The sequence below is a fragment of the Hippocampus comes genome, unplaced genomic scaffold (genome assembly GCF_001891065.2).
Source record: "Hippocampus comes isolate QL1 unplaced genomic scaffold, H_comes_QL1_v1.1 scaffold151, whole genome shotgun sequence".
NCBI lineage: Eukaryota > Metazoa > Chordata > Actinopteri > Syngnathiformes > Syngnathidae > Hippocampus > Hippocampus comes.
The window spans coordinates 541,459-564,695 of record NW_017805591.1 but is presented as its reverse complement, the minus strand read 5'-3'; the positions used below and the strand labels follow the sequence as shown (position 1 = coordinate 564,695).

The 23,237-nt window shown below is 42.3% G+C and overlaps 2 protein-coding genes across 3 annotated transcripts; one reads left to right on the top strand and one right to left on the bottom strand.

The window, feature by feature from the left end:
• Positions 1-2,409: 2,409 nt before the first annotated feature.
• tmem47 (transmembrane protein 47) lies at positions 2,410-13,162 on the top strand. The gene is made up of 3 exons (XM_019880201.1): positions 2,410-2,833; positions 10,156-10,296; positions 11,331-13,162. The coding sequence occupies exons 1-3, from the start codon at positions 2,608-2,610 to the stop codon at positions 11,507-11,509; spliced, it is 546 nt and encodes a 181-aa protein (XP_019735760.1). The 5' UTR covers positions 2,410-2,607; the 3' UTR covers positions 11,510-13,162.
• Positions 13,163-13,743: 581 nt separating this feature from the next.
• On the bottom strand, positions 13,744-22,865 carry tab3 (TGF-beta activated kinase 1 (MAP3K7) binding protein 3). Of its 2 annotated transcripts, none has more exons than XM_019880186.1 (7): positions 22,674-22,865; positions 21,886-22,077; positions 19,529-20,774; positions 18,779-18,939; positions 18,570-18,663; positions 16,807-16,890; positions 13,744-14,637 (listed from the first exon to the last, which is right to left on the bottom strand). In XM_019880186.1, exons 2-7 carry the CDS (start codon positions 21,985-21,987, stop codon positions 14,492-14,494), a joined length of 1,833 nt encoding a protein of 610 aa, XP_019735745.1. In that variant the 5' UTR covers positions 21,988-22,077; positions 22,674-22,865; the 3' UTR covers positions 13,744-14,491. The 2 variants fall into 2 exon arrangements, with proteins under 2 accessions (XP_019735745.1, XP_019735747.1); XM_019880188.1 differs by lacking the exon at positions 22,674-22,865 and adding an exon at positions 22,287-22,567.
• Positions 22,866-23,237: the final 372 nt, after the last annotated feature.

The following is a 23,237-nucleotide window of genomic DNA, read 5'->3' as shown; positions in this document are numbered from 1 at the left end:
AATTTTACGTCGGTCAGATATGTCATACGAGACCGGCGGTGAGCCTGTGTGTAACAATACTGGATGGCCTTTGGAAGTGATGCTCAGTATTGAACAATTGACACTATGCCACGGGCAACCATTTATCAATACATTTATAATTGCAGTAGCAATTTGCAGTGGTGTAAAACTGCGAACCGACTTGACTTAATCTACCCCTTAACACCACGTCGACCACGTCACAGTTAGAGAGACTATCAAAACTAGTATACAATAATGCAATACAACGGCATGCAACTGTGCCATGTACATCATCATAAAAAAATGTTTCAACAAAATCATACTCACTGAAGGTCATTGTTAAATGTACTAATGTGTGCAGAATCTGATGGCCAAATGTGTTTTGCTAGATGAGGTTGCCTCTATGAAGTCAAAAGTGTTGCAGATGGGAAAAGTGCTGGGAGACTACGTTGAAAAAAAAAACTAAGCTTCTATCTGTATTAGAAGTCCTTATACAAAAATCCACCGTATTTATTGAATTACCTCTTGTTTTATATGTCAAAATGACTGCTGTGAAAGGGGTCATTAAAACAACAAAGGCTGTGCCCGCCTAAGACATTTGTGTCGTGGAGCGCAGTTCTCCACTCCTGGAAACTACCACATCCAATAAGAGACATTTTATGAAATGAATACATGGTAGTGTTACTGAAATTGATCATTAGAAAATGGTTGTAAAAGCCCAACAATTCATTCTGCTGATCTGCCTAATGTTGGGTGCTTATTCTGTATGTGGCGTGGACTGAGTATACCATTGGGTGACATTAACCTTTCAATGTAATGTTTATTTATGCTGTCTAGGCGTCTGCCTCATGGATCTGCCTATAGGCATCCCTTTCTATGTGCATACAGTATTGATACATTACTTCTAACAATAAATCAGTCACAATTTCTGTATTTCTTTTTATCTTCATGTCTTACTGCATGACACCAGAGATATCAAGTAGGTATCCGGTATCGTGTTAAAGTCATCTTACTTTAAAGTGACCTAATTCCGGCAACCAATAGGAGAAGAGCAAGCATGACATATATGAAATATGGTTACCCTAGCAACGACAGTCAGTCACAGTCAGTGGAATGGTGACAAGGAGTTCGGTATCTACTTAAATGTCTTTGTACTCTCCCCCACCTAAAGGTCTATTTTAGGAAAATATCCAAATTAGCCAAGCCGTTATCCAGGTCAGCAGGATCATTTTTTTTCTTGTTTTGATAGTTACATTTGTTGAAGCGCAACTATAACAATTTTTAACAATTGTGAAAAGAATACAGTGGTAAAAGTGCTCATCTTAATATGTTTAGGCCTAGTTTACACACCCCTCAACTTCATCTCTCAACACTGCATCACATCTTTCACCTAGGCTTTTCCCCTCTCACATTAGCTACTGAGTTCCACACCACTGGCTGCTTATTGACTGCTGTGGAAAAGGCAAGAGTTGCTCGTTTGCATCATGATAATTTAGCTTTTCCTTAATGTCCTGTGTCAGTTAATGGAAAGACTTCTATCTCAGCAGTGACAATTTGGATGAACCACAAACCAGCCTCTGCAAATATATGATGGCATCATTTGTATGTGCGGAGTAGCTCTGCAGAAGATTCCAAGTTTCCTTTATCAATCTATTTCAAAAACATAAGAGCAGATCACAGCAGTCCCCAAATATTACATCGATGTGTCCCCTTGTGGCCAGTAAGCGTCATTACATAAAACGTATGCGGATAACACAAATACTGAGAAACAGACTGAATTTGAGCCTTTTAAAAAATTTTTTACTCTTTCCTATCAAAATGAACAAAAACACGATTGTCATCTCTCACTAAAGCATTATCTGAATCAATTAATTTGTGTTGTGTGAGAGATGTGTTAAGATGATTTCTGCTAAGAAAACAGCTGGACCAAGAAACGCAAATGTTAATGCTTATATTCTGCCAAGGTCAAATTTGGCAGAAATAAAAACACCTCAAATGTTATTCTGTGGGTCAAGGGTTGCTTATTATGCAAATTGCCCCACTGGTATTTAAAATGAAGAATGGCTTGCTCACAGACACATTTTTAGAAATAGGCAGAAGAAAGATTTACTTGCTTGTGTAATGTTACCAATGTTGGGAAAGTTCATTTTCCATTCAAACTACAGTACTTCAAAACTTATTTTTGGAATGAACGTCGTTCCTCGTCAATATAAAAAAAAATATGTCCATCGTTGTTTTACATAGTTTTTAACGATGGAAAAACTTTTGAAATGATTTATCTCACTTGCATTTTTATATCAAAAAATCCTGGCATTTCAACAAGGGTGTGCAGACTTTTATAGCCGTTGTGTTAAGTGGGCGCTAGGACCTAGCGGGGCCAGTGCGCGACTCCGCGTTTTATTTCAGCGCTTTTGCTTTCTTCAGTCAAGAGCAGAAGTGGCAAGCGCGTCATCCGGAGTCGAACTAGACACTGAGCATCTCCTGATTCCAACGACCATAACACGTTGTTTCGACGGCAGAATACCACGACTTGAACTCGTATATGTTTTCCAAGTCAACATAACGAGCACTCCCATGCTCTTTTTGAATGACTAAGACACCTTAGTGATGTCTTCATCCGTGAGCGGGACAGAGGAGGTGCACGTGTCGGCGTTGACGCCCCTGAAGTTGGTGGGGCTGCTTTGCGTCTTCCTCGCCCTGTGCCTGGACGTGGGAGCCGTTCTGAGCCCGGCGTGGGTCACGGCGGACGACCAGTACTACCTGTCCCTGTGGGAGTCCTGCTGGAAGCCCGTTAGCTCGGCGGAGTGGTCCTGCAACAGCACGCTGGCTACCGGTGAGCGACGCATTGAAAGTACTTTTTGGGTATTGTTGTTTTAGAAAGTCAAATCATGGCTGTATTCATATTTAAATGACGCAAAGGGTGCAAAGGATAACAAAGAGACTCTGCTAGAAAATGTGCAGATGGTTTTCTGGTGGTGACAATTATGGAAGATCGGCCACGAGAGACTTCTAAATGACTTGAAATCATTTGCCAGTTAATTTAAAATGTTTGCACATGAAAGAGAAGAGTGCACGATAGGCATGCTCACGTGGGAAATAAACTTGCCTTTTTTTTAGGGTGAAATCAAAGTATGGTGAGTGGGACAACTTTCGATTTAAATGTGTTCTAAGCTTTTCGTTCAATATTTATCTTGGGAATGATGTGGGAATTCATTGGGGCCAAGTAACGCTCCAGCTGGGGTTTCATTTGGCCTTTTGTTACTCACAAAATGAGCCTTTTGTGTGTCTCCTCACTGGCCCACAAGCGAGGGCAACTCCGCGTCTGAGGACTCCCCCCAGAGATCCAGATGCCTGGAGATTAGTAACCTGGGAAACAAGTGCAGCGCTCTATCAATGCCAATTTCCCCACTGTGAACGAAGCCACGATATGGAGTTGTCACTTGAAATGCAATGCATGGAGGAATGTCATGATAGCAGATTATCATGCTCCTTGTATCAAAAATGTATCTGGTGTGTAGGGTGGCTCGATCATTACACTTGAAATCAATTGATGTAGCACCAATGCAGCAATTCTTGATAGGCAGGTTGTGTCTGTGTATTTTTTTTTGTAAATAATGTTGTAATTTTGTTTTCTTTTAAATATACAGTATGTTGCATGTTGACCTAAAAATTGAACTTTGAAAAAGCATCAAGAAATGCATTAGGAAAAGTGTGGTGTATGTACCAGTGATGGAAAAGAGGAAAAAATATGATGATGATGATGATGTGATGATGACGACGACCATAGAAGAAGAACTGCTCCTTGATGCCACGATGGAAAGTGGTGCATGTGATTCTTTTCTGGCTGCTCACCATATGGAGAAAGGGACAATAAATTGTCAAAATAAATAAAAAAGGAAAATGGAATGTTGCTTCCACCCCATTTGTTAGGACGTGTGCCTCACAGTTCTGAAGTTCTGGGTTCGAATCTCGAGTCCGGTCATCCTGTGTGAGGTTTGCATGTTCTTCAAGTTTTTGCTATTCGGGTTTCGTCCCACATTCCAAAATGTTAGGTCAGATTTCAAATAGTCTTTTGATTTTTTTAAAAAAATCATAGTGTTTCAAGAGATAATGAATTCGTTTTTAAATATGTGAACGAGTTCAATATAAAAATATTTTAGGATATGTGGATATATTGTTTTTATTGAATATTGTACACTTTATTAAAGTAATGACAATTAAAAAAATAATTACTCTTGTAAATCATTAATTTGATTGCATGTAAAATTTATTTTGCACAAAACATCTTTTATATAAACCCAGCATGAATTATGAAATTCAGATTCAGATTCAGAAAACTTTATTTATCCCCGTGGGGCAATTAGAGTATGAAATCTCCTTTATTTATACTAATTCAATTTCATTTCATCATCTTATTAAACAGTGATCGACCTATTTCTTACACTTGTATGACTGTTAATAATGTTGAAATGTTTGTTACACGGTGCAGGCTTTTCTGATGACAGTTAGACCGCCGCGGCATTCATCATTTCTAGTTTGACATTCTTTCTTCTTGGGAAATTTTGGAAATTTGAACAAATGGCCAGTGTTCGGGAATTCATTGCGTTCTCTGCCTTGAAGGTTGTACTGCATCCAAACTCATCTGGCAGTCCTCTCATTTCAAGTGTTTTTGTCTAGGTTCGGACTTTAGCGGCGAGCCTTGAACAATGTTTTTGTTCGCCTGACAAACTGTTGTCTTCCTGTTTAAGAGTTGACTAACAGAGGGTCACGCAGGCCACTTTCTTGCTTTCCTCCGGTGTAGACAAAAAGTACACTGTGGTGCCACTTAAAGATATGTAGCCTTTCCGTCGGCATACCAACAACAAACACTCAACCAGCCATTTCCTCCGCGCGCCTGAGTTTGGGTGGATTATTGATTTGAATCCTAGTCCAGTAATCAGACTCGACAGTCCCTCATGTCCCACCAATATTCGCCCCTCAGTGTCACGCTTTGGGCATTAAATAAATCCTGTTACTTTGAGACACTGGCTGCCCACTCAGCAGTTTAAAGCTTCAATCCCGAGTATTTAGCAAAAAGCAGAGGGGACTTTTTATTCTCAAGTGTTCACAAAAAGTAAAAGATCCTATTTATAGACGATACAGCTTGCTCTGATCTTCATACCGGCCCACCAAATATTAACGCTATCAAGAGTCCTATTATATGTGTTGCATTCATTTAGCCGTTTTTAAATGTTTTTTTGAAGCTAAAATTTAGAAATTTGATTTTACAAGTCCCCCTCCCCTCCCAAAAAAAACCCCACATTTTTTGTCATATTAGTTAAAACTGTCACTATGACCTTACAGTAGCACATGAGACAGTAATCTGTGGGAAAACAAATATAAATATAAAACTCAGTTCACCTTGGTCAAATCTGCTGCTGAGTGATTTCAGTGCCTTAATTGTTTACAAAATTAAGATGTCTTTATTGTTAGTGCTTTTATTTTTTGTAATGTCATTTATAAGTCTAACACCGAGATGGGTCTTTTCAGTTATTAAAAAAAAATCTGCCGTTTCCTTCTCATCTTTTCGCAATAAACAAATATCAATCATTGTTTTTTGCACTGAAAATATATGGAGCCAAAGCCTCCAAGAAACACAACCTAACCGATATTAGACTTTAATGTATCATTGCGCCGCTAATAGTTCCATCCATCCATTTTCTGATCCGCTTTATCCTCACAAGGGTCGCGGGGCGTGCTGGAGCCGATCCCAGCTGTCTTCGGGCAGTAGGCGGGGGACACCCCGAACCGGTTGCCAGCCAATGGCAGGCCTCTAATAGTTCTATACTATACTGAACCGGTTGCCAGCCAATGGCAGGCCGCTAATAGTTATATACTATATATGCGAATGAATTTGCCCATCTAAAATTGAAGTGTGGCCCCCTCGAGCACTTAAAGTTTGCCCACGCCTGCTTTTGACACAAGGAGGAATGTGTGATGCGCATGTAAGAGAGTAGAGGCCGCGTGTGTATGTGTCCATGTGTGTGTGTGTGTGTGTGTGTGTGTGTGTGTGTGTGTGTGTGTGTTTGTGTGTGTGTGTGTGTGTTTGTCAAGCGAGTGTGACATGTGCAGATGAATGTGGAGACGATGTGCGAGCTGGTCCGTCGTGTCATTGTTGGTGCTTTTGGTTCTGTATTTTTAACCCTTTCAGGGACAGCGGTTATGACAGTGGACAACTTATCATTTTATCAGGTTACAGGGTGCATGAAAGGGTTTTAAATTGTGGTATCTCAGCTATCCAGAGGGGTTAAGGGTTTGATGTGGGCTGCTATGCTTAATTGACCAACTTCCTGTTTACTACGCGACATAGGCGTGTGTGTGTGTGTGTGTGTGTGTGTGTGTGTGTGTGTGTGTGTGTGTGTGTGTGTGTGTGTGTGTGTGTGTGTGTGTTTGCGTGCGCATGCGTGTGTGTGTGGGGGGGGTGCATGTGCATGACAGTTAGACTTAAGGCTCTTCAATGACACACATCTTCGCCTTTTTGTTTTGTGTGCAAAAAAAAAAAACTAAATTGGTGCCCAAGAGGGCTTTATTTTCCCTATAACTCAATGTTCAGATTGGCTCTTGAGTTGGGTATCTCCTTTTCCATCTGTCATCAGACCAGCTATAGATTAATGGTTTGGCACTTTCTCGCTTGTCAAGCCTTTAAGCGCTCGAGCTCTTGCTGTGTGAGTCTGTTCCAAATGTGAAATGAGAGCATCCTGCGCGCTGATAAGACTTTTGCTTGACGCTGCAGTTTGGAGACATGATGGAGCTGTAGGCACCAAATTGACCCAGAGAGGAGAATGCTTGAGATATGCCAAAGTATTGGGACATGTGGCCGCAGTGGAAAAGTGACACTTTACAGCTATGCAGTAAATCCTGGTCCATCGCTGGTTCTGGGTCCAAGGTCCCTCTGTATCGTGGATTAAATTTATTTATTTATTTATTTTTGCACAATTTATGATTAGAGTCGAACCTCGTTTTCAGCACTATAATATTCACATTTCAAAGCCCCGAGTTCACGTCATTCATTTTCCATTTGCCTAGATTTCTCTGACAATTACTGAACGTGAAATCCTCATTAATCCTGTTTTGTCTGCCTAGAGCTGAAGGTTCATTTTATGCAGTTTATGTTTTAAGCATGTCGTTAAATGTCACATATAGTAAGGGCAAAAAGAAGGTTAATGGGGGTTGAGGGGGTTCTCGTTTTACGAGGATCCTGTCATATGACAATGCCAGATTATGAATAAGGTGCAATGAACTAGTTCTCACAGTGGAATAATCACGTGGCACACAGAGGCACACCCAGTTACCACTTACTGTTCCAGTTTTCATGTGGTTGTTTCATATTCATGGCCTAGAAGTGTTTTTAACCTACAACTATTTCTGTCATTATAACTGTCCTATTGTGCTAACGTCAGTTAGCAATAGACTACAGCACCTTAGATCCTCTGTACAAATAAGTGTAAAACTTTTCAATAACTTGATAAGTACCGCTCACGTGTCTACGTTAACAGCAGTGATACCTGTGTGAAAGGGTATACACATCGAATTAAAAAAACAATATACAGTATACTAGAAATATACAGATAGGGAAGTGAGGGAACTCAACCGGCTTGTCATTCCTGCTTGTCTTCCCGTTTCTGATTTTCTTGTTTTATTTTATAAATTTATTTTGCCACGTTTGGCTAGTGACCAGTCCAGGGTGTATGTACCCCGCCCTTGAAACAAAGTCACTTGGGAGAGGCTCCAGCTTACTGTAATGAGGGCAGGCAAGATCGAAAAGAGATGGATGGATCTTTTAATTCTGTATCATATTGTCATCGGAATTTTTCCGCGAGTCCTCCCAAACCATGCACTTTCTGAGTACCCACTGTCTACCGTTGGCGTTGTTGGCAGAGTTATAGTGTAATAATCACTTGGCTTTATACAACACCTTTCAAGGGAGCCGAGGGCACTTTTAAATGGAATAGAATCGATAACTACAAACCATAAATAGGAAGCCAGCGCTTCTGGATGAAAACGGATTATTACACAATTCCGAAACAATATTTATACAATTCAGTGTCTTTCACCATTGACGGGTCATAACACCTCAGGGTCGAGCCACTTAGACTTCACAGTGACAGGGTAGGTCCCTCTGTACTGGGGGGGCTCATGTTATTGTAAACCGGAGGGAAGGAGTGCTCTGCTTTTTGTGGGCTTACACTTAACATCCTGTGGTGACAGGGCCCATTATAAACATTAAATGCTGAACCATATTTGGTCAAAAGTGGTTCGTGTTTGTTTATACTTCAGATGCTTGGCCCCCGGTTTCTCTCCGACAAGACTTGGGAACTCCACTTTAAGCAGCTTACGTTCCCTCAATTTGCCGGTGGAGGTTTTAATCATTTTCTGCCTGAAACGAACGGATATATTCTTTGGAACAACTCCATGGCCTCCATAACAATCAATTGAAGTTGATATCAAGTCTTTCATGAGCTTTATTTCTTTCAAGACACTTTTCTTGAAATGGCTTCCTGCACCTGTTTACTTGCAGCTGTCCTCTTTCTGCAGTGCAGACCAAGGCCATTATCGGAGACTTCCTCTACATCTCAACAGTTAACAAGCCATGGATAATTAGGCCTGTAAAGCAGCACCTCGTCGACACTTTGCCGCTATACATGGCCAACATGCTATACGCACTTAGTGGCCACAGCATTGGGAGCGCCAGCACTGTGAAACGCGATTCAACACAAGGGCTGCATGCGCTGTGCAGCATTAGTAGTGAGATGTGTTTCTAATATTTTGACATGCTCATGCAACCAAATTATTAGGACATACATATTGTTAAATGAAGAGCTCCCCAAGAGGTTCTGCGGGTATCACCTGAAATGTTTTCGAAGATTTTGCAAACTTGTCTATATTCGGGATTTGGTATGTTTTCGAGAAAAAAAAAAATCAGCCTAATCTTGGTTAGAACTAAAGTTATGCAATGTGCAAATCCCTCAGTCCCAAACAAACGGCATATTAAATTAAGCAATTAAACCAGAGAAAGGAAGGCCAGACGAAACAAACGTGGCCCTCGTGAATGGAAAACTTTGAATGCTTCCCACAAACGTTAACCCCTTTGCAAGCCGAATCAAAGTAAAACGGTGCAGTGTTTCACAAAGGCGAATAAAGGGTCAGTGGCCTGATTTCAAGTCAGGCAGCATGCTTTTCTGCTTTTCTTTTATTGAAGGCACATTTGAATGCAGTGAGACCCATAAACAAGCACTGAGAGAATTTTGAGGGCAAATCATTGGGTGGTTACAAAGTGGCGAAGTTAGTTAGTTACCTGATCTCAACTGTGTGGACAAAGAACTGTGAATATTCACCCCGTGGCAAAGGTCATCACCTGATCCCAAACCACGAGAGCATGCTTTTCACTTGCCGAAGGCAAAAGCGAAGGGAGCACCTGCCACAAAGAAGCACTGGAGACTTTTTGAAGGCAAAGCTTGGAAAACAGTATTCTTCATTGGCCAGCTTCGTCACCTGATCTCAACCTAATCAAGCATGTTATTGAAGACCAACAAGCAGCGAGTGAAGGTGGCTTGGCAAAACGTCTCCAGTGAGCAAACTCAGAATTTTGTCCTTTCTCTCTCTCCGGTCATTAGTCCCCGGGCAAGAAGCCACCTTTGCTTTTTACGCAGAACCCAGCCAACTGGGATAGTGCACAATGTGTATTTAGATCATGAAATGGATAATGACACGACTTTGCATGAAAAGTTTGTGTCGAGTATCCCAACATTCACCATTTATACAGGCATGCTCTGTCCTGGCTCTGAGAGTACCTCTGACCGGCAGAATACTAGCGAGCGACCTCATCGCGCCATATCCGGCTGCGTGGCTTCCCATTTGGATTTCGCTTTCCAGTCAGGACGGGAAGTGGGGGTGGGATGTCAGGTTTTCTTTCTCTCCCTGATTGAAATGGTGAGAATGCTGCTGAGCTGGCATCTGTGAAGTGGGATGGATACTCATCATCTGAGTCACCTCAAAGCCGTGCTTTGTTTCGCTCTCTTTTCTGCACATATTGGCTTCCTGCATTGTAGCGAAAGCAGCGTGTTCATGTTCACATTTTCGCGTCGAAATGTTACAAAGCCATTTGTCACCATGCAGACTGGCAGATCGCCACGCTGGCCCTGCTGCTGGGAGGGGCCGCGCTAACCCTGCTATCCGTCCTTGTGGCCCTCGTGTCCCTGTGCTGCAGTTCTAGAAGTCGCTGCTACAAGCCCGTGGCCATCATGCTCTTCTCTGCAGGTACACAACTCATATGAGATGTCACAGCTGGAAAAAGAAGCATGACAAAAAGTCCCTTCATTTCTTTTGATTGTCTTTCAATTTCATTATTCTATCATGACACTTAATCAGGTATACTTTGCAAATTTTAAGGCAATCCAATACTACTGATGCCTCCAAAAAAAATGAAGAAAAAGATAATGACGCACTGTTTTGATTGACGCTCTCAAAGACTGATTATTGTAATAGTAACATTATACAGAAAGGTATTTTGAGACCATATAGACCATCTTGTGTCACTGTATAACAAACCCCATTACATTAGAAACAACTTTGAATTATGGAGGGTTATTTTGTGCCAAAAATGAAGCAATTAATTCATTCAAAAGAAAAAAAATCATTAATGGTGGCATGTTGGTCGCCTCACAGTTCAGAGGTTGTAGGATTGTATCCTGGCCTTCTTGGGCACTCTTTTCGTGTCCAATGCAAAGTGCAGTCTAATTGTGCTCACTCGTGGCATTTTCTTACTTTTGTTATTTTTTTGTAGACAGGCGCAAGTAAAAAAAAAAAAAAAAAAGTCAGTTTGCTCCGTTGTGGGAGTGAACACAGCAGACTTACTGCCCAGCCAATGAAAGCGGCTCCACTCACTCAATTTAAATTCAGCACAGGAGAGTCTTGGACATTGTGAAAGCAGAAATATAGGCTGTCTGGAGTCCATGCCTAAGATCAAAGCATGTAAAGTACATTTCAAATGGAACTGCAAGCAGACCTCCACTTTAGGATGATGTAATGTTGGTCAGGGCGATCACAGTTCACCACTGTGAAGTGGGCACTTGGAGGTTACTGATGATTAAAGCCAGCCATGAACATGTTATTTGTTTGCGCCTAGGGCACAACGGGAGGGTAAAATTACTTAGTGCAACTTTTAGCCTCTGTACCTGTGTAAAGTACATGTCAAATGTCGTACCAGATTATAAGATTGTGATGGTGTGCCGAAATGACGTGACCTGTGAGCTTTCGTGTAAACAATGGCACTTTCCCACTTTCCTTTTCAGTGGTCCTCCAGACATGCAGCCTCGTCTTGTTCCCCATCAAGTTCATTGAGGCAGTCACTCTGAGGGTGTACCACGAGTTCAACTGGGGGTACGGCCTGGGGTGGGGATCCACCATCTTCTCCTTTGGAGGGGCCATCCTCTATTGCCTCAATTCCAAGAACTATGAAGACTACTATTAGATCATGAAAAAGAAGAAGAGGAAGAGGAACATCACGCCGTCTTGAACTTTCGGTCACACTGCACGATCACGGGGCAGAATAACAGCAAAAACAAATGATTTCAAAGACAGTCCAGAGCTCCAGATTGACCCTAATTGGTGGTGTTTTGCCCCTAAAATTTAAGACACTGAAACTAAAGTTTTCATATACTCGCACATGTATGACCAATAATTAAAAAAAAAAATCTTTAATATGTTTGTTGCTGGCAAATTTCTACCCCTCACGTCCACCTATTTATCAGTAAACATGAGTAGAAGTGTGAATATTTACTTTGCAAGTCATTTTGTAATTCATGTACGCCACTAAATTTTCTATTTACACCCGTAAAACTTCATATTCGGGGTCACTCTGCTCCTAGAAAAAAAAAGGAAATCTGGAGCTCTGCAGAATTTTATGACAGACAATATGCACGCACACATCTTTGGGATGTTGAATGAACAGGTGGGGGAAAGAATCCACAATCTGACATTTAGAGGCAGATAGCTTGACTCAGACGTACTATGTAGACAAAAGTATTGGGCCATGTGTTCAGTGCACCGACAGGGAGTGAAAAAGGAATCAAATAGGGCGTTAGAAACCAACTTTGCAGGTATAACGGCTTCTGCTCATCTGCTCACGTTGATGTGTGTCCGTTCATCCATTTGTGGCTTGATGTCAGACTTTTGTGGTTTCGGTTTATCACACCAATTTGATCCACTTTTATCTTTGTGGAGAGGAAAGGTCCTTCCCACAACGCTGCAAGCAATTGTCAAAAATGTCTTTTAGATCAAGAATTCAGATTGAAGGAGCTGAGTCCAACTCCTGACTGATGAAGTGAATAATAAGTGCATGTGTGTGGCTATTTTTGTCGACAAAGCGTATGTTTGCTTCCCCTTTAAGTGGAGCTCCAGTAGGTCGTAGAATTAGGCAGGCAATCTAGGGAGAACAGATGGATCCATTGACCCCATGTGAAGATGAATGGGGGAACTGAATCAACCAATCAGAGCAAGATGGAAAATAACAGGAGAAAATCAACTCCATTCCTCAATCAGGGGATAAATGGCTCCAGGAAGGAAAAATGTCCCATTGAGATGACATCCTGAGGATGTCACAAATAACGGTAGCCTCAGACAAAAACATGGAACACCCAAGGAAATACGGCATTCCTTTTGGTCTTCTCATTAACTGCTCAGCAGCATCGTGTGACGGGGGGTGTATTTGAACAATTTAAAATCTGAACCAGTGGGAAGGAAGTTGGTAGATGATCATGTGTGCGGGATCTTCCAATTACGCACGTCCTCATGTGATGCCTCCTCGAGTTTGTGCTGTGTTTGTCAAAGAGGATCACTGTAGTTAGTAGTGTACTGTATTAGTCTCCTGTGTATCCCACCTCTGTATGAGATGCTTGGAGCAATGCTCAGTGCATGAAGATTTGTGTATTACAGTAAATCAGTAAACTGGAAAACTGTACTTTCAAAGGGACACTTTCCACAAGGATTAATGATCACTGATATGAATTAAAATGAAGTGACAAACATCATGAACATTTTTTGTAACACAACCGGACGTAAATTGTTGTTACATGCCATTTTGTTGGACAGCACAGATAAAAAATAAAAAGACATTAAAAATGTATTTTTCTGATATTCTTTGTGCATGTTAAATCATGAGATCAATTTCCTTTATACAATATAAAGACGATACAAATTCCCTTATATTTTTGTTGATTCATGTGGAAATCAATCTATGGTCGATGCATTCCATCCCATTACGGTTCTTTTTGTTGCCAAGCAGGTCACGATCAGTCATTTAAAAATAAAACATTTGTGACTCTATGTCATTGACCCTTTCAGGGACAGCGGTTACTACAGTGGACAGCTTATCATGTTATCGGGTTACAGGGTGCATGAAAGGGTGAATGGCCCTCACCAGTGGCTCACAGATACAAACTAACCTTTAGAATGGGATGCTAGTACAGTACTTCACTGTGCTTTCCTATGAGAAATTACATGGGTCAATGCCAAGAGCGAAATGTTGATGACGTGCAACATAAATTATCATTTTGTTTGAGTGAGCTTCCTGTTGTGCTCCCAAGTCCTACTTGTGTTATCGTCGACTGACTGACTGACGATAACCATGCACCAGGAGGTGAAGTGTTTCTCATGTGGGAGGTGCAGCCGCTCATTCCAACCACTCTATGCAGATATGGCAGCTGATCACGGTCAAGTCACAAGGCATCCGCTCCTTTATTAAGTACAGCAAGTTGAGGCATTCGCACAGGAAATCGACATCTTTTTATCACGTATACAGGGTGACATAATATGCATAAAAGTACCACGAGTATACTTATATGCATGTATTTTTAGTGTTCTTTTTTTCAGCTCTAACACAGAGCCAAATACAGTGTAATGTCTACATTTGCATTAGTCAGACCTTTTATAACATTGCTTTCATTATTCCATTGTCAGCAAGAGAGAAATCAACACAATTCCTGGATTTAAGAGCATCTTAAGAGTTCAGGAATGGATCCGGTTGTGTAAACAGGACAGTCAGTCTTTTGGTGTGGAATGTTTGCAGGTAAACCACAACCTCTTGTCACTCCTGATTTGCTTTGACCTTTCTCATGCGCAGTGACAGCCACTGTCGCAGTCTGAGCCAGTACGTCCTTTCATTTTAGTCGCCATTGGAGTCGCCACCCCTCCCGAAAAATAGTTTTTAAAATCAAAGTGCACAGGAGTAGCAGATAAAAGCAGGACAAGTGGGCGGGCAGGTCTGGTGGCTCTTCCTCAGCAGGTAAATGGGTCTTAAATACATGATTGATGTGAGATCTTCTGGGCAGGGGCAAAATAACAAACAAGAACAACAACCCCCTCCACCTCCGCAGATTCTAGAGGGGTGGAGCAAGGATTGGCGGCGGGTGTGATGGGAAGGGGCGGGACCGGAGTATGACGTGCGATGTTAAGATCAGGTGTAGCGCGGCATCTCGCATTGTTCACAGCGGTTTAGAGCAGGGTGGTTGAGGAAGGTGCAGCTGTCGCAGCTCCACTGAGCACCTTCAAAGTCCTCGTCCCTCTGTGGCCCCTGCACTGGCTTGGGGCAATGGTCCCCTTCTGACACACACAAGAGAGAGAAACACATTCTAGTACGAATATTTTCAGATATGGCAAACGAAAAGTTTTTTTCCAAAATGTATATGACTTACAAGCTCAAATCTATGTGCGTTTAGTCAAACACAAAGGTGAACATTTGAAGAAAAACACAGGGGAATCACTCCACCATCTACTATTAGGTACTTAATAAATGTACTATATTGTATCTTTAAAAAAAAAAAAGGTGTAGCCTAATTTTACCATATGCACAGTTTGAAGATTAAAATCAGTAATTCTTTCATGTACCACAAGAGGGAGCCTGCATACCACCAGTGGTCCTTGGAGAGGCACTGGATTAGTGTTAAACGATCACTAACCCATGCGAACAAGTCAGATATGCAGGACTCAGTAATTTTTTTTTTTTTTTTTTAAAACACTTCTTAGACATTCAATTGAAATAAAGTGGAACCTCCAATAGACTAAATGCCAGCGCATTCCTGGGTGCCAGTCCCATTTTACCCTTCCCACATGCTTTAAAGACATTTAAACTTGATAAAACACATCGTAAACATAATTGAACACACAAAAATGACATTGAAAAAAAAATGGACAATTTAAGAGATGAAGCCTGATGGGTGACATGTGGCACCAGGGAATCTGCATGTGAAAGTCTGGGCATGGGCTGAAGACGACGGCAGCTGCTGCATGAGTGTGCATGTGTCTCACTGTTCGCCAAGCATTTTGGGCCACATTCTCCAGTGTGCTTAAGTCAGAAAAGGCATGCTGCTGCACACTTTTTGGGCTGTGCAGATTCTCCCACCGACTTAAAGGTGTCACTAAAGTCTAGCGCCCCGTGACAATGAAATATCACACCGCATCATTTCACTGCAGCTGACAACAAATGACGACTGTCACCATCTCTTCCATTTGCTGTTTGGGGCTTGGAGTTCGGAAGCGACGACCACAGAGAACTACAGTCATTGGCTGTGAATGTGAGATTTTTTTGGGGGGGATTGAAGGCATTTGATTTGCATTGCTTGGCAACCTGTTGAACTCTCAATTTGAACCGTCTCCTAATTTATCGTTCATTTATGAACAGGGTATTGTGATTACATTGATTTTTATTGGGATTTATTCAAAACAAAATCACAAGCTCCTTCCAGGGAGCTGGTAAATGAGCCGGACAAACATCACTGGCAATAACGTCCAGATCCATGACGCTTAAGGTAATTTCACAATCCAAGTGTGACATATTTTCAAAATGGATCTCTATGGGATTCTCATGCCTCAATAAAAATCCACTATTTGGAAATTAGGGCCACCCTGAGACCTCACCGAATCATGCCTCTTTGCTGGTTGCACACATACTGTATTTCCAGGTGACGCACGGCGGGTGTGTCAGAAATCTAGATGGGAGATTCATGGCACCTCGAAAGGTCGCAAGAAGCTGATATAAGCGCAAACGAGAGAATGTGCCCTTTAATGAACGGCTGAAAAGTGATTCAAAGAGAGTCAACTTTTCTTTCATGGTAAAGAAGTGGGTCGATTATTTATTTTGGAAATTTGGTGTTTGTAAAATAATAGAACATAAGATTTTGAGAAAACTGTCAAAATGTTCTAAAATGGCTGGCAATATGAAGTTGGTGGCACCGGAAATGGCTGACAGTGAAAGGGTTCAAACAACTTGGAAATGTGTGAAAATTTAAAGTGCTCCTTTTTTTGGGAATGCGTTGCAAAGAGTCATAGATAATCCTTTGGTGCTTAGTGAACTTTCTGCAACATAAAAGCATCTCATGATGACGAGCCAGATTTTTCAATGAGTGCTTTTGTTTTTAAAAGTCACTGGAGTGAATGCATCCTTAGATGGTTAAGAGAACTGCATAACAATGGTTGGAACACAGTTTTGTGCAACTAGAGGCATATTGTCCTGAAATGTGAGACTTCAGAGGCCTTGAACTGCTGAGGGCCAATTGTAAATTCAACTGAATGTCTCCACGAACTTCAATACAAACCCAGTCATGATCACTAACAAACAATGGAGGAACAGGACTGTTTTAAAGTATCGTGTCCAGTATTGCAACAATGACATATTCATGCATATCTGTACTAAATAAAATGTATTATTATTATTATTTATTATTAATCCATGCAGCTAGGAAGAAAAGTTGACATATGTTGGACCTCGCTCACCTTTCCTTCCTGGCTTGGGTGGCACCACTGGGCCAGGCTGAATGTTGTCATAGAAGTTGTTCATTGCTTGTGGATCAAACTTTCCTGTGGACCAAAAAGATTGCCAAAGGAAGTTTTGTATGCATTCTTTCTTTAAGTCTGCGTTATTTTAAATAGACACCTAGATCACGCAAGGGGAAACTTTTTCCTGTCAAGGGCCATTCCATTCTTTCTTACTTTTGAGGACCATACTATGTGTATGAAATACACATGATAATTAAGATATGTTATGAGCTTCCCTGAGATGTGATTTAATTTTAGAATTGCAAGCCATGATGGCTCAAATGCTCTCCTTGGGTTGTAGGTTGAAGACTAAGGGGGAAAAAAAAACTAGAGGTTTTTGCGTGCAAAAATGAGACACAAATTTCAACAGACATGAAAGCTGATCAACTAATCAGATGCAACCAGCACACGGACTGCCAACCTCGTTAAAGTGCTGCACACCTCATTTCGCTTGTTGGGAGAGGAGTATTTACAAATACTATAGATTCATTTTGTGTGTGCTCTCCTTATTCATCAAACCAGAGAAATTTGCAATTCCTAACTTTGCGTTTTAGCAAATGTGCCAGCCAGCATGGTGGTGGTTTTCGTGCTTTCACCATAATTATTACAGCGATCGATTTACTTTCCGTACCTCCGTAGTGTTCGTCCTCCGCTAAAAACTCCCACATCAATCACTTCAAACTTCAGATTTTTATTGAGTGGATCAAAGAGGCACTGTATGCATGTCAACAGCCTCTTACAAGTGCTCTCTTAACATTCTCTTATTTGTACTCCTTCAGTCAGCGTTTCCATTTAAAATTGTCATTGTGTCATGCAAAACTGGTTTTACAATTGCGGTGTTTTAGCATTAACAGAATAGCGTTCGTCGACTTCTTTTTGTCATTTGTTTACGATGTTCACCTACAATTGCGAGGAGCTTTGCCGCATCAAACAAGGAGCTGGCGCCCGCTCGGCTCACTACATGTTCAAATAAATTTATGTACAAAACTTTATTTTAATTTTGGTTGCCTTTTAAAGTGCTGCATGAATAAATAAACTGAATTTTGCACTTGCTGTGTTCTCCTAAATGCTCCGGGGTGAAAACCAAACAATCAGCACTATCTAAAGCACGAAACACTCTTCGACAGCTGTTGCCAGCAGTGCGCGCAATCTGTTACGAGTTAATTGAACACACATTTGAGTGCCCGCTATTAAGGATCTTGGTAAATTAGGACTCAAATCGGCAAAATCAGATTTTGCTGTCCATATGATCTGTGAAGGACATTTTAATGGAACACAACAACAGAAGATAAGTAATATGAATAAATCTTGAAATGCAAAGTGCTCCTGTCTGCGAGAGAATTAATTTGAGGAATTACATTTTGGAACGTCATTAATTATACTTGGGTGGGCTGCTCATGACACAAAAAGCTTTTCAGCTGTTATTTCTACACCCCATGGTTAGGTGAGTACGAAGGGAGTGGTGGCACACAGCAGCCACATGCAGGTCACTGACCCAGTAAGCAATCACCCGTGGACCTGATTAATTCTGTTTACGGATCATCGGAACACTTAAGAACGCTGCAACTGCCTGAGGGTGAAGCTTCATCCATCACTTGGGACACAATTGTCTGCTTCGGGGGCTTGGCTGTTGAAACGTCAATGCTTCCAAATAAATCAGAGTTGTTGTTCTGGGTAGCTTTGCACATTTTGTTTGTCTGGTTGTGCATGTGCGCGCGTACCTCTGGACTGCAGCAAATCTGTCTCCTTCAGGGTGCAGTCGATATCAATCTGAAGCTGTCTGTTTAGACTCCGCAATCGAGTCATCTCCTCAGGCTGCAGCAGAAAAGGGCAAGACATGACCATAAACGCATAGAAATGATCCCCAAACATCAATTCTCCACCTCAAGCTACTTTAAACATGACTGGAATAAGGCTGGCAATCACTCACTCTGGGAATAAAGCTGGTCGAGCTGACTCTTCGGAAGCGTCTCTGTAGAGCGTCGTATTCCATGTTGTTGACATCCGACTTGAGCTGCTCCAGTTTCTGCCTCTCGAGCAGCAGCTCCTTCAGAAGACGCTCCATCCTGGCTCGCTGGTGGAGCAGGAGAGCTGGAGGTAAAATATTTGATGAGAAGGAGATAATGAAGGAGAGGGACAGAAAATACAAGGTTTAAACAAAACAAAACAAAACAAAAAAAACATGCACTCAAATACCACCTGTTTTATAATCTGTCTTGAATTACAATATTTAATTCAATATATAATATAATTTGACAAATATATCTTACAAATGGCAGCAATTATTAATGCAACCTACTTAAAACTGTTCTTATCTACTCAACAAAATGAACCCTTTAACACAACACGACACACACAAAGTGTTAAAAATGTGACAATTTCGCCAACTAACAGCCAAATCGCTCCCAAAATGTCTCTTAAATTATTCAAAATTAAGATGGTTTAATGTTAAACTTGCGTTTAGGTTTGGTGTGAATTGAATGTTTTACGTTGCCAAACAAACAAATTTGTCTGTAGTGTGATTAAGTTTCATGTTTAGGCCTTCGTTTTGGCATGTGAAAAATAAATCCTTTCCACTGACACCCTCTTTGCACTCAGTGGTAAAATCAAGCCTCCAATAAGTGCTAGCTATTCCAATAAGAGCACACATCAGTAGTTTCACAAATGGAACAATCAGTACCTTGAGTGTAGGCATAGTCATCAGAGCCTGAGCTTGAACGTCGGGGCATCTGTTGCAACTGACTGGCTATGTTCCCTGGTAGAGCCGAGATGGGGAGGATCGGCGGAGGGGCGGCGCTGCTGGCCCCGAGGTCAACGATGTTGAGCAACGATTCCGCCTCTGCCACGGGAGGCGAGCTGGGTGGTCTCTGGGCCTGCCCTCCGGGGGACACTTTGATTTTGAAGGTGTAGGCCGACTGGCCTGGCTGAGGTGAGGTGGTGGGCCGGGGCCTTACGGGGCCATGATGCGGCAGGTATATTCCAGGGTGGAAAGGTGCGGCTGCTGTAGGAACGGCCATTGAGACGCCCCTCGAAGGGGAGCCAGGTGATGTACTGGGGGCCATATAAAGTGCTCCCTGGGGATGGGGGGTGTGCACAGGGGAGTTGCTGCGAGGCCGTGGCCCTTCCAGAGTAATCTCTATCTGGTTTTTAAGGGAGCTTTTTGGGTGATAGGGCCTGTAAACGGGAGTCTGCTGCTGGGGTTGTGGCTGGTGATGGTAGGGTATGCTGGGAAGGGTTGGAGAAGTAATGGGATGGAAGACATATTGCTGGTGCTGGGATGTCTGCTGGGGTTGGGGCTGATGCTGGGGGGAGCTGTAAGGTGAGGCATAAGTGGGGGTGCTATATGGAGACTGCTGATGGTGATAAACAGAGGTGCCTGAGGAGGACCACGGTGACGGCTGTGGGCTCTGGGAGGGTGAGGGTCGAATATAAAGGGTGGTGTTGCTGCTGTTAGCATAGTGCCCAGGGGTTATCTGCAGAGCCTGCGGGGCATTGGGTATACTTTGCGATAGCGTGACTGTGATAGGGTTCATAGTATACCGCGAGATGGGGGAGAAAGTCGGGGACATACCCTGAATTGTCGGTGGAGGAGTCGGAGTGCTGGCTGAACGGCTGTGATCGTTGATGAAATAAGAATTGTAACCCGAGGAGGGGGCCATTGTGGCGGGGGCCGACAGTGGCTCAGGATAACTAGGTCTCTGGGGGTCAATGTGACTGTCACTTGTGCTGTGAACGAGGGCACGCCCGGCTCCGGCGGCTCCTCCATTCGACTTGCTTGCTTCCGAGCCCGGGTAGCCCAGACTTATGTGCAGCATGTGATTTCGACCCAGGCGCCCCTCCTCGGGACTATGATGGAACTCTCCGTAGAGGTATCGATTACTCTCCTGGGCCAGAAGGTGGCAGCAGAGATCAAGGTTGTTATTGTTCTAAAAAAGACAACACAATTTCAACCATTAAATGTGAGTCAATGGCAATGTTTACTACAGCAATGCACTATGAAATACTTTCCACCCATTAGAGTAACACCTCAAATGCCTCACCATGCTGAGACTAATACTAAAGGATGAAGTGAAACTCATTGTCACTGTAATAATTATGGCATGGCCAAAAGTTCATAATTATCCAAAAGTAACTCCACCCCTGTCTGTATTTTGAAAAGTGCAGATGTTCAATAACAAATGACTAACTGCCGCATTTTGACAATAAAACACGATCCTTGTTAATATCACCAATCATTCCTGTGAGAGTGATTTTAATGATAAAACCAGTGCACACTCACTGGCCACTTACCGGTACTTGGGTACACTTGCAAAACCTAATGAGATCCTGTATCAACTTTCCTCAAGATAAAGACAGACTTTCATGCGGGTATTAATTTAACCACATTCTAAGTGTATTATTCTGGCTGTAGATTGCAAAGAGAGTTGTCTCTGGTATGTTGCCCTTCTCACTTAGCTAAATAAGTCAACACATATTTTAGAAACATCACTCAGTATGATATGGTGCAGTTCGACACAGCTGTTCAGTCAAATGACCCTAATATATATTATCAGAGTCTTTTTCTGACAGTGTCAATCAAAAATGAGCATTAGCAACTTTACAAAAGGCACCTTAGGCTGGATTAAGACGGTGTGACTCAAGTGACAATTCAGGTTTTTTGCTCACTTGTGAGAATGATATATGGGTCATGACAATATAAACAGAAACAAAACACACAAATCTGAGGTCTTCACGTCGGAATGAGCCTCTTCCAAATGTGGGAAAAATATGATAAGTGTTGGAAATCTGCCAACACTAGTGCAGCAGAAACGCAAAGATTGCAAAAACTGAATACAACCTGTCAAGGCGAGCCCACAAAAATGGACTCCGGCCTGATATTGTGCAGGTATAGCTGATGAAGTGTTCAATGAAGCCGTGCTTCTCAGAATGATGTCAACATGAGAACCGAGTAAAATTTCATGTTGAGGAAAAGAAAGATAAACCAAGAACAGGCACAGACCCATGACTCATTCACACGTTTTGGGTTTATGCATGTACCTGCAAAAGACACTGCGACACCACTCCTTCTGGGATCTCGGGGAAGCGCTGCTTGAGGTCCTGCAGGATGTGATAATCAAGCTGAGAGCCCCCCTGCGCCATCCTCACCAACACACCCGCCAATCCACCGAGTCAACGATCCCACAGCCGCAGATATTCAAATGGCCGATGTCCTCTCATCCCCTAAGGAGGCTGAGAAGGCGAACAGGAGACAAACACTGTCACTGGGAGTGCGTGCAGACATTATATTAGACGAGTTGCATGTCAAATAATGTGCCACAGTCAGTGAGTCAGCTGAGACTTCGAAGATTAGAGAACAACTTAGAAAGCTGATATAAAATTATTTTTGTCTCTAAAATGAGCAATTTTCCACGTGATCACACAATTGTAATAAAGTGCACCTCAAATTAGTTTGTTTATGGTTTCACTTCCACCGTTGCACCAAGCAACTACGACATGTCACGGCTAGCCCAACCAGCTAGTGAGCAGCACCAGCTGTCCTTCGTTCGTTAAATATCCCATGAAATAAATAAATATATGATGTGAAACTGCCCCAAGTGAACCACTTCCTGCAACAACCGAAGACGTGAACTGTGACGTTTTTCCTCAATCGTATAAGCAAGTCGAATGGGATTAGCCCACTTCTACATGTTTCGTGCTAACGCCCCGAATGCTAACGCCAACTCGGTGTGTTGCTCAGCTGTCAAATGCTTGGCTTGTTGATAAACTAGCTAAGCTACATGCTAATAGTAGCGAGCATGAGCTTGTGACTACATTGTGAAACTTACCATTTTGAAAGAGCTTCCCTATTGTGTCGAAACATGGCAGAGTTCCGTGTTTAGTTCTGCTGTCTCGAAAAAAGAGCAGCGGGTGTTGTCAAAAATTGGAGGAGGCAATACAACTTGTAGTTTCACATTCCACTAGGCCCCTGCCACTGGACTGCATTGCACGCGAGGACAACGTCATCTCGCGATAATTGATTTTCCCGGACCAGGAAGTTGTTCAAAATCCTCGTTGTCAAATACGCGCATGCGTGACATTCTTTACCCACAATTTGTGGTTCTCAAATTCTTTGCGTCCAGGATCCCCTTACAGGAGAAAGATATTTTCGCGGGCCCACTTAATAATCCTACCGTCAATTAAACATAACTAGTAAGTACCATGTGCAGCCCTCGAAGTCCATAGGAAATTCCAATTATGAATTACTTATTTTCAAACGTTTTAACCACTAGTTTTATTGTGACGTCACGCACTGGCTGGACACGGCGGCGGTTACTGTGCTGCAAGTCCATGCATTGTTTTGAGTTTTGTTTTGACTGATTTAGAGACCCTGTGACTTTAATTCAGAGATT